The sequence below is a fragment of the Sinocyclocheilus rhinocerous genome, unplaced genomic scaffold, assembly GCF_001515625.1.
Source record: "Sinocyclocheilus rhinocerous isolate Xijiao unplaced genomic scaffold, SAMN03320098_v1.1 scaffold1710, whole genome shotgun sequence".
Lineage (NCBI taxonomy): Eukaryota > Metazoa > Chordata > Actinopteri > Cypriniformes > Cyprinidae > Sinocyclocheilus > Sinocyclocheilus rhinocerous.
Window position 1 is genome coordinate 93,304 of NW_015650690.1, and position 12,180 is coordinate 105,483.

Consider the following 12,180-nt stretch of genomic DNA (forward strand, 5'->3'; position numbering starts at 1 on the left):
TATATATATATGTGTGTGTGTGTGTGTGTGTGTGGAAAAAGCACTTCGTCAGCAGATTGTTGACTATAAAAATAAAGATCCACTCCCTTTGCCATCATAAAAGTACTATTAAATTGCGCTTTTATCATTTAGAGCTATATTTAAGGTTTCATTGGACAATGAAGTGCTTGTGCTAAAGGTCTGTTTAGGACAGGCCTACTAAACAGGTTTCAGGGATCGGTAGCATCACTTGCATGGGCTGCTTCAAAAAGAGCAGGTAAAAAAGGTCAGTTCAATTCTTTTCTGGCCATGAATTTGCAGATTTTTAAATGTATATATGCATATATATATAGAGAGAGAGAGAGAGAGCTTGTCTATTCGATGCACATAATTCTTTAAACAATAAAAATGTACTGTAGATATGTGGCTCTGTGGTTTTTGATGCCTATTTGCTGCATGTAATAATTAATTATTATTTCAACTACTTGTGCAGTCAATAATCAAATTTTAGAATATGCATCTGTGTGCACTGAACAAAGGATCTGAGAATTCCAACTCTAGCAGGAGTTTATGCTGGGACACGGGGACTGCATTGTAACCCAGGCAACAGGTCAATGCCTCATATCCACAAACCTGTGTGTGGATTGCTAATGAGATCCCTGAGGTCTTATTTGTGAGGCATGAGGATGGAGGAACACGGGATCAGCTGGCTGTCAGGAGGCCTCCTGAGAAACCTGTACCTGAAAGAAGCGACCAAACATCAACCGTTTCCACAAAACAAACCGTGAACAAGGGAAAATACGCACCTGTATGTGAAACTGATCTAAACTAACATGGCTTCTTTGAGCATTATAAGAAGAGTAAGTGAAAGAATAATGGAACGGAGGAAGTGTATGTGTGTGAGAGGGAAGGTGGAAAGAGAGCGGGATAAAAAAGAGGGAATGGAAGATGGAGGGTGGGGGCAATGACCTGAAGGATTACTGGCCCAAGGGAGTGAGTTGCCATAGGATTCTCCAGCACACAAACACTCTATTGTGCCTCTTGTTGTTGCATCACATTCTCCCCACAGACAACAATACAGTGAGATCTGTATTCTGAGATTTTGAATTTGAGATATTATTTACATTGCTTACAGCAGCAGACTGGCCTAGTAGGACTGTGCATCATCATCTTGCTTTTCTGTGTGTCCTCATAAGTACAATGGCAAAATATATTGCTTCTACAAAATCTTAGGACCAGAGCTTCAAATCTCAGCAAGATTCGGAAAACACTGAACATTCTACATTCTTAAAATTCAAATACTTTTAAACTAATTATCAAACCATGGCATATAATCAGATTTATTCTGAAAAATGCATTTCGTTGCAATGCTGGAGAACGCACTACTACTACATCATGTTATCATATTGCTAGATAATCACCGTTTCCTATGAGACAAATGTTTCCTCCTCAAGGGAGCGCATGGCTGCTCAGAAAACCGAAATCTCCACTGAGCTGCATTAAAATTTCAGATAATTTTGATCTTATTGTAGACATTTCCACATCTACGTATAATCGATTATACAGCAGTAAATCTATTAATTCTAAAGATTTTACCTGTCATATAAATGAAAATAATTTAAAGCAATTTGCTATTAAATTACATTTTATGATATATTAATCTCTTAATCGTCAACGACTATGATTGGTCAAGCCCTAGCAGCGTTGAGAAAAGTAACAGGTTACACGTGAAAACACCGTCCCTTTCGTTAGTGGTCTAAAAAATATTTTTTTCTTGAACAAAATCTTATTATCCATTAAATCGTAAATATACAGTGAAGTGTTAAACAAAGAAGAGCTACAATGAAAATGTATGTCCGACAACTTCCCGGCCGCGAAGCTCCGCCCATTTCCTCACCACATTTGGCAGACAACTGCCATTCACCTTACATCGCATACTGTTTTTCGCCTACTATATAGTATGGAAGTATGCGATTTCGGACGCAGCTCTAGTCTTTTCTATGATCTCCCCCTATGGGTGAGTTTTCTGAGAGCGAGCACACGCTGAGCTCTTCTACTAACCAGAGCCGCTAGCAGTGAATGTGAACTTGAGTAAAAGCTTGGTTTCTTCATCTTGTACTTTAATTATACGCTATCGCTGAGGTAAGAAGCATTGTATTTATGGACTTTCAAATACCCGCTTAATTGTGACCATCTTCTAGCCAGCATTACATTTGCTTTATATTGAAATCGGGTTTTTTCGTTAATCTCGGGCCGATATTTAGACCGAAAGCATTAAATTCTCAATCTCGAGTGTCTCACTAATAAAATGTTGGATGAGAGTCACTGTGAATAAACACTTGATACTGAACACCGTGATGAGTCGTGCTTTCCATCACGCCCACTCATATTCACACACTGTGATGGGATTCAATATTTGCAGAACAAACTATACGAGAAAGAAATCCGATTCCAGAAAGGAGATGAGTTTGAGACTCGCCATTGGCACTGTACAGTTGAACAAATAGTGTTGATGTTTGTATTATGTGTAGGCAAAAACTTCTAGACTAGTTTAGTAAGCTTTTAGTTTTCTGTTGACAGCAGAATGACCAGAGTGTGAACAGCTGCTAATCCAATTAGACCTGAGCTTCTCATGATGCCCCAAGGAATAGCACAATCTTCAAAACACTATGTGTATATTTGAAAGCTATTAATCATATATTTGCTTGAAAGAGATGTGGATTTATTCATGCAGATATTTCCCTTCAATAATGATTAGTCCTAATAACAGGAAAGAGGATTTGACAAAGTGAACCTGTGGGTTAGTAGTAGCATTACTGTAAGGCAGATGGTGTTCTCAGGTTTCCTTGAAATCTCCTTTAGATGTGTGGTTAGATTTGTAGTTTCAGTAGAAGCAGACCCCTTTACTTTATAACCGGATCTTTTTTACTTTTTATTTATTTATTGTTTTTTAAGGAACATGTCTATCCTAAAGATACATGCCCGTGAGATTTTTGATTCTAGGGGCAACCCCACTGTAGAGGTGGACCTTTACACAGAGAAAGGTGATTCCCCTTGATGTTTCTTTCCAAATTGAAAACTAAACTAAGAAGGTTTAGTGTACTGACATTACAAGCAGAATGAAAACTCATCTACTGGTTTTGAAACAGGTCTGTTTCGAGCTGCTGTCCCTAGTGGAGCGTCTACTGGAATCTATGAAGCATTGGAGCTGAGAGACAATGACAAGTCACGTTACCTGGGCAAAGGTAACTCTGCTCTTTCATGTTTCTGATGAACTGAATGAAACTAGAAATCACATTTCATCTGGTTTTACAGAATTTATTGTTAAAGGGGTCATATGATGCGATTTCAAGCTTTCCTTTCTCTTTGGAGTGTTACAAGCTGATTGTGCATAGATAAGATCCCTGAAGTTGCAAAGACTAAAGTCTCAAAACCAAAGAGATATTCTTTATCAAAGTTAAGACTCTGCCACGCCCCCCTAAAACGGCTCGTTCTAACACGCCCCCACATATCTACCTCACTATGTGGAATTAGTTCACCAAAAAATTAAAATTCACTTCTGAGCGGCGCATGCGCAACGCTGACCGCATACGTCATGCTCCCGGAACTGCTTCTGTGTACAACTGTTGGCGCAAGCTACATTAAATGTTTTGTTATTAGTTTTAGTATTTGCTATTGACTGTTCAAATGCGGAGTTTTGCGCATCGTGTGTGTGTGTGAGAGAGAGCGCGAGAGAGAGAGCGCGAGAGAGAGCGAGAGAGAAAGAGAGAGAGCGTGAGAGAGAGAGAGAGAGAGAGAGAGATGGGGTCACATCACAGTGGAGTCAGCTGTCTTAACCGTGGCTTGTGTACTGCACACATACCCCAGCTTCATCACTGTGTCTGTCACGCGACTCTGTTCCCCTTTCGGGCTTGAACTGATGGTAAAACTAATGACATTATTTACTGTCTTTACATTTATTTTGAAAGATGAAGCTCGCAATTATGGTAAGGGGCGTTACATTTCCGACGAGTGCTTGCGGTGTTCGGCCAATCACAATGCACTGGGTCAGCTGGCCAATCAGAGCAGACTGCGCTTGTCGGAAGGAGGGACTTTGTAGAAAACGAAGCGTTTGAGAGAGGCGGGGCATAGAGGACCAGAGCATGTGAGCGGAGCGGACTAACCCTTTAATTGTTTTGGAAATAACCAAGACTTGCTGAGCTAGATTTGTTTACTGGACACAAAGGACTGTTTCTCTTCCCCGCTCTGTTTTTTTCTGTTAGATTGGAAAGGAGGACTTATTAAATGTACTGATTAATAGCTGGGTTCAGCCTTGTGTTAACAGGTACCCTAGTGAACTAGTGAGAAAACGTTTTTTCTTTTCTTTTTTTGATGGCTCTGAATTTGCATGACATATTCAACCCAGTGTCGAATTCTGTGGTGTGAATTATGTATTATGAAAAAAATTATGTAAAATCTGAAAAGCTTGTGCATGTGATTCAGATCAGTGAATAATGCAAGAATCTGTACTGTAGCATTTCATTATTATTTAATGCACAATGTTTGCATGGAATGAATCAGATTGTTTATGGCTCTCGCTTGGCTGACATTACAAATTAGGAAAATCTGACAATCTATAGCTTTGTGGCATAAACTAAGCAAGGGAATGTAGAGATGTGCATGTGTCTAATTGCAGCACCATTCAATTCACAATAACTTGTGCTTATACCTGTAGTATCTTCCTTTTTTTTCTGTGTAATGTGGGTGTATCAAGGCTGCTGAGCATGTGAACCAAACTATTGCACCTGCTCTGATCAGCCAGGTGAGTATTTTATAATTTTATTCTGAAACAAAAGAAAATAGTAACTGTAAGTTTGTTGGGTTGTTAATTATATTTTTTCTCTGTCACATAGGGAATTCCTGTAGTTGAGCAAGAAAAGATTGACCAGTTCATGCTGGAACTGGACGGAACTGATAACAAGTGTAAATCATAATATTTACATGTTTATGCATTTAACAATAGGAAGGATGTTGTCCTTTGCATTAAAATACTTTCCCCTTAATGATTTGTTCTCCTTTAAGTTTCTTACACCCAATTACAGTTAAATTACACTATAGTTAAAAAATGTATGTCCAGTAAGATATTTTTAAAGAAATCAATACATTTAATCAGCAAGGATGCATTAAACTGATCAAAAGTGGCAGTAAATACGGTTTTAATGTTACAAGAGATTTCTATTTAAAATAAATGCCTTGCTTTTGCTTTCTGTTTTTTTTTTCTGATTGTTTGATATTTGTTAAGACTGTTTTTACTGTATTTTTAATCAAATAAATGCAGCCTTATTGTCACACACTATTACATAAAAAATTATTACAAACTTTTGATTGGTAGAGTACATTTGAAAACATTGTCACAAAAAAAGGCAAATTCAAAGAAAAAAGTGATAGTTTTCCAAATTAGGGGTTGTGTCTAGTCATAGTCCTTTTAATTCCTGTGTCTGTTTCGAATATCAGCTAAATTTGGTGCCAATGCCATCCTGGGTGTGTCCCTGGCTGTGTGTAAGGCAGGATCCGCAGAGAAAGGTGTTCCTCTGTATCGTCACATTGCTGACCTTGCTGGAAACCCTGAGGTCATCCTGCCTGTGCCGGTGAGAATTCTAAAAGTTTTGTATTTGAAATGGTACAATACGGAAAAGTGTCATGCGACTGAAAATGTTAAAAGATCATTAATTAGATTGTGTTTGAGCTCAAAGAGATTGTCTTTTTATTCTAAGAGGGTATTTAAGTGCAGACCAGCTTTGTCCTCATGAATAATTTCAGATTTTACAAGTAGCCTAAAGGCCCGTTCACACCAAGGACGATAACTATAAAGATAACGATATAGTTCTAAAAATTGTTCTCAATATTAAAGAATAGCAGAGTCCACACCACAACTATAACGATAAAGACAAAGAGAAACAATATCGTTGGAATCACTTTCAAAACAATTTTTTTTCCAGCTGATGAATGATAAAAAATGACAGCCAAAAATGAATCCATCCTGCTGTAACAAGCTCGAGAATTTAAAGCGGCAGACGAGCATGTGCTTGGAATAAACAAACAATATCGTTCCCTGGTGTGGACGCTACGATATAGTTCTAAAAATTGTTCTCAATATTAAAGAATAGCAGAGTCCACACCACAACTATAACGATAAAGACAAAGAGAAACAATATCGTTGGAATCACTTTCAAAACAATTTTTTTTCCAGCTGATGAATGATAAAAAATGACAGCCAAAAATGAATCCATCCTGCTGTAACAAGCTCGAGAATTTAAAGCGGCAGACGAGCGTGTGCTTGGAATAAACAGACGATATTGTTGATATTGCTGGTGTGGATGCTAATATCGTTATCTTTATAGTTATCGTTCTTGGTGTGAACGGGGCTTAAGCCATACAGACAGTTATGATATTGATATTTAAATCTCAATAAAAGTAGGAAAGCAAATTATGGGATAAAATGTTATTCTCCCATTGAATTTTGCTTATTGTTTTCCCAAAGGCCTTTAATGTGATCAATGGTGGCTCACATGCTGGCAATAAGTTGGCCATGCAGGAATTCATGATTCTGCCCGTCGGGGCCAGTAGCTTTAAGGAAGCCATGCGCATTGGTGCAGAGGTGTACCACAATTTGAAGAATGTTATTAAGGAGAAATATGGCAAGGATGCCACCAACGTTGGGGATGAGGGAGGATTCGCACCAAACATCCTGGAGAACCAAGAAGGTATCTGAAAAAACAAATCGCACTGTTTGAGACTATACAGCTGAAATGACTTACAACTTTATATTGCTCTTTTCTGTATGCTTATAATAGCCCTAGAGCTGCTAAAGAGTGCCATCAGTAAAGATGGATACACAGATGAGATTGTGATTGGCATGGATGTGGCAGCATCCGAATTCTATCGTGACGGAAAGTACGACTTGGACTTCAAGTCTCCTGATGACCCGGATCGATACATCAGCCCTGATGAGCTTGCTGACCTTTACAAAAGTTTTATTCAGGATTATCCAGGTATTCATCAGTCATTTTCTCTCTTATTTAATTACATTACCTATTTTTTTCTTTGAGCGCAGACGCAGAGATGTGACTTCATTTTTATCATTACTCTAGTGTTCTCCATTGAGGACCCCTTTGATCAAGATGATTGGGAGGCCTGGACCAATTTTACCAACAGCACGGACATACAGGTGGTGGGAGATGATCTTACTGTCACCAACCCCAAACGCATTGCTGACGCAGTGGAGAAGAAGGCTTGCAACTGCCTTTTGCTCAAAGTCAACCAGATTGGAAGTGTTACCGAATCCCTGCAGGCGTGAGTTCAAAACCTTGATCCCTAAAAAACCCTATATTACCATATACTGATACCACATATAAATTTAAAGTATATAGCTTTTTCATGAAATTGCCAAAATCTTAACACTTTGTCCATATATTTTCCAGAATTTCAGTGTGGACTTTCTAATCCTTATGGAAGAATATTCTCGACAATTTTCAAAAGGAATTGCAAATTGTATTTTAAATTGCGTTTTCCATATGTGGACGCATAAATTGTGACATAATCCAGATGCAATTGCAAATCTTGCTTTACCGTTTGCGTTTGCGTTTTCGCGAACACATAGTGACTGCCAGATTTCAAATGAAAAAGCAAAGTCTATTTGCAACTGTATTTCCCATGTCTTACAAGTTATGAGCCTGTGATATTTAAATAGCAATATTAATTACCACATCTGCTTTATCACTCTCTCAGCGTCATGCATGTAACCTGCCAAAACCCAAATGGAATCGCAATTCCTTTAGCATTTGAATTTCCGATGTCTACATGGAAAACTGTCAATCAATGTCAGGGGCGGGACTATACTAGGGGGCGTGTTTGTATTGGGAGGTGACGTCACTCACAGATGATCGCGTGGATTGCTTTGAACAATGAAGGTAATCGGTAAAGGCTTCGCTAAAGGCAGCTGCCAATCAGTTCCTGCCTGTGAGAACAAACAGACAGTGCAACCTTCTTGGCACCTTACACAATAAATAATTCTGTCTTTTTTAGCCCAAATGCAGCAATTATCCCCTGCTAACAGCAGCAGCCATAACGGTACAAACAATAGGTCAATATTCACTATTAACCAAACGCTTTTGTCTCAATCTGTCTCAACATCTCTCACTGTTTACACTCTGATTGATGCAAGTGAGTAAACAGACAGTGCAAATCTACACGTATTTACCTATATGCCACCTATATCTTATTCCTATCTTATAATGGAGCACCTGCCTCAAGATCTCTGTCTGTTTACACTCCGATTGATGCATGTGACAAAACAGAACATGCTGCTGGTCCTACTCTGCCTGCCTCAGATGACACTTCACCAGTCAGATCTAGGCGCAGCTGTCACGGAACATACCACGGCCAAGGTGAGTTAATATTAAAAATCACATGCATCAATTGGTGTGTCCGGTAGCTGTAAACAGTGAGAGATCTTGAGACAGGTGTGACGCTTATGTGTATGGGATGCACACTCCAAAATGAATTAAAGTGGATGAATAAAATATAAGGTAAGGTGGAAAATGGGCAAATACGTATAGATTTGCACTGTCTGATTGCTTATGTGCATCAATTGGAGTGCAAACAGTAAACTATCTTGAAGTAGGCACAACGCGTGCTCCTTTACGGATTAAAAGTGAGGAATATAATGTAATATAATATAAAATAAAGCGTTCGTTAGCGCTGAAGTAGATGTGGTAATTAATATTGCTATTTAAATATGACAGGCTCATAACTCGTAAGACATGGGAAATACAGTTGCAAATGGACTTTGCTTTTTCATTTGAAATTTGGCAGTCACTGTGCGTTCACGAAAACGCAAACAAAAACGGTAAAGCAAGATTTGCAATTGCGTTTGGATTATGTTACAATTTATGCATCCACATATGGAAAACTCGATTGAAAATACAATTTGCAAGTCCTTTTTGAAAATTGTCTGGAATATCCTTCCATAAACCCCAGTGAAAAATCCTAAATAGTTTAATAAAAAAAAAAAATAATGTTTGTGAACTATTTGTAACATCCCCCCACAGGTGTAAGATGGCTCAGTCCAATGGCTGGGGTGTGATAGTGAGTCATCGCTCTGGGGAAACAGAGGACACGTTCATTGCTGACCTGGTTGTGGGACTTTGCACTGGACAGGTACTGAATATGCTTTAGATTGATCATAAAATTGAGGAATTTCATTTTAGGGTTACCTGTTCATGTTCAGGTAATTAACTCTTTATTTTTCCTCTTCTTATTCAGATTAAAACAGGAGCCCCATGCCGTTCAGAGCGTCTGGCCAAATACAACCAGATCCTCAGGTAAGCTTACAGATAATTCTATTAGAATACAATTATTTTGGTAACATATAGGCATACATAAGCATATGTTTCACTTTTTTCGCATACCTGCTTGTTTTCTTCATGCATAGAATTGAAGAGGAACTGGGGGATAAAGCTCAGTTTGCTGGGAAGAACTTCAGAAATCCACTGAACTGAGACCACAGTAGTACAATTAGAACTACTTACCCTTCTACAGTAAACGTACTAATAGTTCAGTTTGAGATGTGGCAATACAACAGAAAGCAGTATGTGTTATAACTAAAGATTGGGTGGTTACAGGGACCGTATCATCAAGGAAACAGAAACAAGCATCATAAACTTTGCGATGGTGTCCATTTGGATGAGTGTTACGTGTACTTGTGTGATGATGATTGTATTGCAAAAAAGAGCAAACAGTATTTTCCTGTAAATGCTGCATAGCAGATTCCTGAGGTCTGTGCTTGTGATAGTGGATACTGTTAAAATAAAAACATTACCTCAACTAATGAAAGGCCTTTGTATAGTATCATAATCTAAATAGTCTCCCTTTTGCCTGTTTCTGACAGGTTTGAGCATGTCTTGTGCAGACGGAAATACCAATTATTTATTTATTTATTTTTATAACCAAAACACTGATGAATGCTCTATTTTGATTGGTTGATAGTTTTCTAAAATTGCATGGCTATAAAGTAATTCCAGATCATGACAGCATTACTTTTCAATATCACTTCTACAATTTTTTAAGGTGATTTAAAATGGAACAAAACTAGTGGTAAAATAATGCTTTGGAATTAGTTAAAAAAAGAGGTAATAATGATCCACATAATAATAATGATAATAATACAATTATTATTGTTATTAATATTATTTAATAATAATTCACCGGCCCTCTTGTTAACAGTAAAGCTGTAGGGATGTAGGAAGCCATCTAAGCAGACAGGGCTGCATTTAAAGCGTCTAGTCTAATTCCACTGAGCCGAAATAAATCCACCGTCTCCACAGTGGCAGTGCTTTAAATCTACACGCACTGTATTTATATCCTACAACCCACACACTGACTATAACAAGACGAGATTTGTTATTCTTCACTGTTCATGCACGGTGCCTTTTATCAAATCTGCAAAGGAATGGCATCAAGACTAGGGTGGTTAAATAATTTATCGAGACATCCATATTGGTGTGAATATTGACACGGGAGGATGGCCAAACACATCTCCCTGAAGCTGATCTCCATAGACAGCGGACACGGAGATGATCCCATTAGCGCTGGCTGCAGCGGCACATGCTCAGTTATGCTTGTTGAAGGGGATCTCAGTAGGCTGTACGTGAACACTGAGGTCATCGCCTGCGCTGAGGAAAAAATACTCCGCGCAGCCTCCATTTTGAGTAGTATGAAATAGAGGAAAGCATAGTTTTGAGCCGCCGCCGCCGCAGCAAACAAACTAAGCTCTAGCGAAACAGCCTCTGCCATGGACGACCTGTTCAGTCCGCGAAGGTTTGTTGCTTCTATTTATTAAAGATGTATGGTTTTGCGCGCGCCAGCGCTTTTTGCGACACCGTGAATACTTTTGCATTCTAGTGCAAACCGAGATGATTTTGAACTTGACAGCTCGTCTCGCTCGGCCACACACACGCAAAGGCCAGCTAAGAGCCTGACGAGATAAAATGGGGCAGATGTTGTGTACATACTGTTGCTGACTGCCAAGTAAGTTACGTAATGCATGTTGAACGCGGTGCTGCTCTTACAAATTAGTTTTGTTCGTCTGTTCCGTAAATATTTGTCCAGGAAATTGTTTTAGCATAATATTTTCTTTCGCCCAAAATGATTACACAGCGAACGGTGTTTGTGCACATCACACTGTAAGTTGAGCGTACTGATTTTGATTTGCACTGTGTTTGATTGTGCACATGTAATGATTTATGTGTAAATATATGAACTGGACGTCCAAGCCTTCGTTTATATAACCTTTGGAGGGAACGGAGAAGTCGGACGCTGATTGGCTGGTTATGCTATGTAGGCGGGATTTGGATTGATCATCGCGACTGCTGATAGGCAAATCACATTTTATGATTAACACTGAAAGGAGGCGATTTAAAAGGGTGGAAAACGGACCTGAAACAGCTCACATGACAGGGACAGTTTTTAACTTAGCATGTTTCTTTTAAATATGGTATTTGTATTCACGTAGTGTTTATTACAGGCATAATTTTTTAGTATTTACCTGTGGAATGTTGGCTGTAAGTATTGCTTCAGCCTTGAAATGTTAATGTACTGATTGATTAATGTACTTGCACAGCCATATTTCATTTAATAAATAATATTTTGTCTTTCAGGCAGCTGAACAGCACACAAGGAGAGATTCGAGTGGGACCAAGTCATCAGGTAAAATGGTTACAAAGTGTTTCCAAAAGTATTTGCAGATATGCAGTGTATTAAAGAGGTCATCGGATGCGACATGCACTTTTACAAGTTGTTTGAACTGAAATGTGTGTTGGCAGTGTGTGTACACAACCACCCTATGATGATAAAAATCCACCCAGTGTTTTTTTTTTTAATCTACTAAAATCATTTCCCCTTTCTCAAATCAAGCCGATCTCAGATGCCTGTCTGTGTGACGTCACACGGACGAAGGCCCCTCCCACGATTGTTGATTGACAGTGGTGTTTCCGCACAGACTGGACTGGTGTCTTACCTTAGACCCGCCTGAGTGAGCTGTCATCAGTCCGTCATTGTTTCACTGCCGGAGCAGATGTAGACAAGAATGTCTCCTAAGTGATTGAAGTGTTTTGTTGTTGGATGTAATAATGAACATAGCAGTCGTCATTTACTCCCGACATC

The 12,180-nt window shown here is 38.9% G+C and overlaps 2 protein-coding genes across 4 annotated transcripts in view; both read left to right on the plus strand.

The window, feature by feature from the left end:
* The first annotated feature begins 1,990 nt into the window (after nucleotides 1–1,990).
* On the plus strand, nucleotides 1,991–9,847 carry eno1b (enolase 1b, (alpha)). 2 transcript variants are annotated; one of them, XM_016517210.1, is made up of 12 exons: nucleotides 1,991–2,121; nucleotides 2,935–3,023; nucleotides 3,129–3,231; nucleotides 4,729–4,780; nucleotides 4,872–4,941; nucleotides 5,473–5,606; nucleotides 6,500–6,722; nucleotides 6,813–7,010; nucleotides 7,110–7,311; nucleotides 9,069–9,177; nucleotides 9,283–9,341; nucleotides 9,452–9,847. In XM_016517210.1, the coding sequence occupies exons 2-12, from the start codon at nucleotides 2,939–2,941 to the stop codon at nucleotides 9,516–9,518; spliced, it is 1,302 nt and encodes a 433-aa protein (XP_016372696.1). In that variant the 5' UTR covers nucleotides 1,991–2,121; nucleotides 2,935–2,938; the 3' UTR covers nucleotides 9,519–9,847. The 2 variants fall into 2 exon arrangements, with proteins under 2 accessions (XP_016372696.1, XP_016372695.1); XM_016517209.1 differs by having other exon boundaries at nucleotides 3,129–3,224; nucleotides 4,733–4,780.
* A 641-nt stretch (nucleotides 9,848–10,488) lies between these two features.
* Nucleotides 10,489–12,180, plus strand: part of rereb (arginine-glutamic acid dipeptide (RE) repeats b) — a 12,929-nt gene continuing 11,237 nt past the window's right edge. For both annotated transcript variants that reach the window (XM_016517211.1, XM_016517212.1), the window contains exons 1-2: nucleotides 10,489–10,836; nucleotides 11,676–11,724. In XM_016517211.1, coding sequence (XP_016372697.1) covers nucleotides 10,811–10,836; nucleotides 11,676–11,724 — 75 coding nt within the window. In that variant the 5' untranslated portion in view covers nucleotides 10,489–10,810. The remainder of the gene's footprint in view (nucleotides 10,837–11,675; nucleotides 11,725–12,180) is intronic.

Coding starts and splice junctions, on each gene's coding strand:
- eno1b (XM_016517210.1), top strand. CDS start 2,939: ATGTCTATCCTAAAGATACATGCCCGTGAGATTTTTGATTCTAGGGGC. Junction 3,024..3,128: donor GGACCTTTACACAGAGAAAG/GTGATTCCCCTT, acceptor GTTTTGAAACAG/GTCTGTTTCGAGCTGCTGTC. Junction 7,312..9,068: donor GTTACCGAATCCCTGCAGGC/GTGAGTTCAAAA, acceptor ATCCCCCCACAG/GTGTAAGATGGCTCAGTCCA.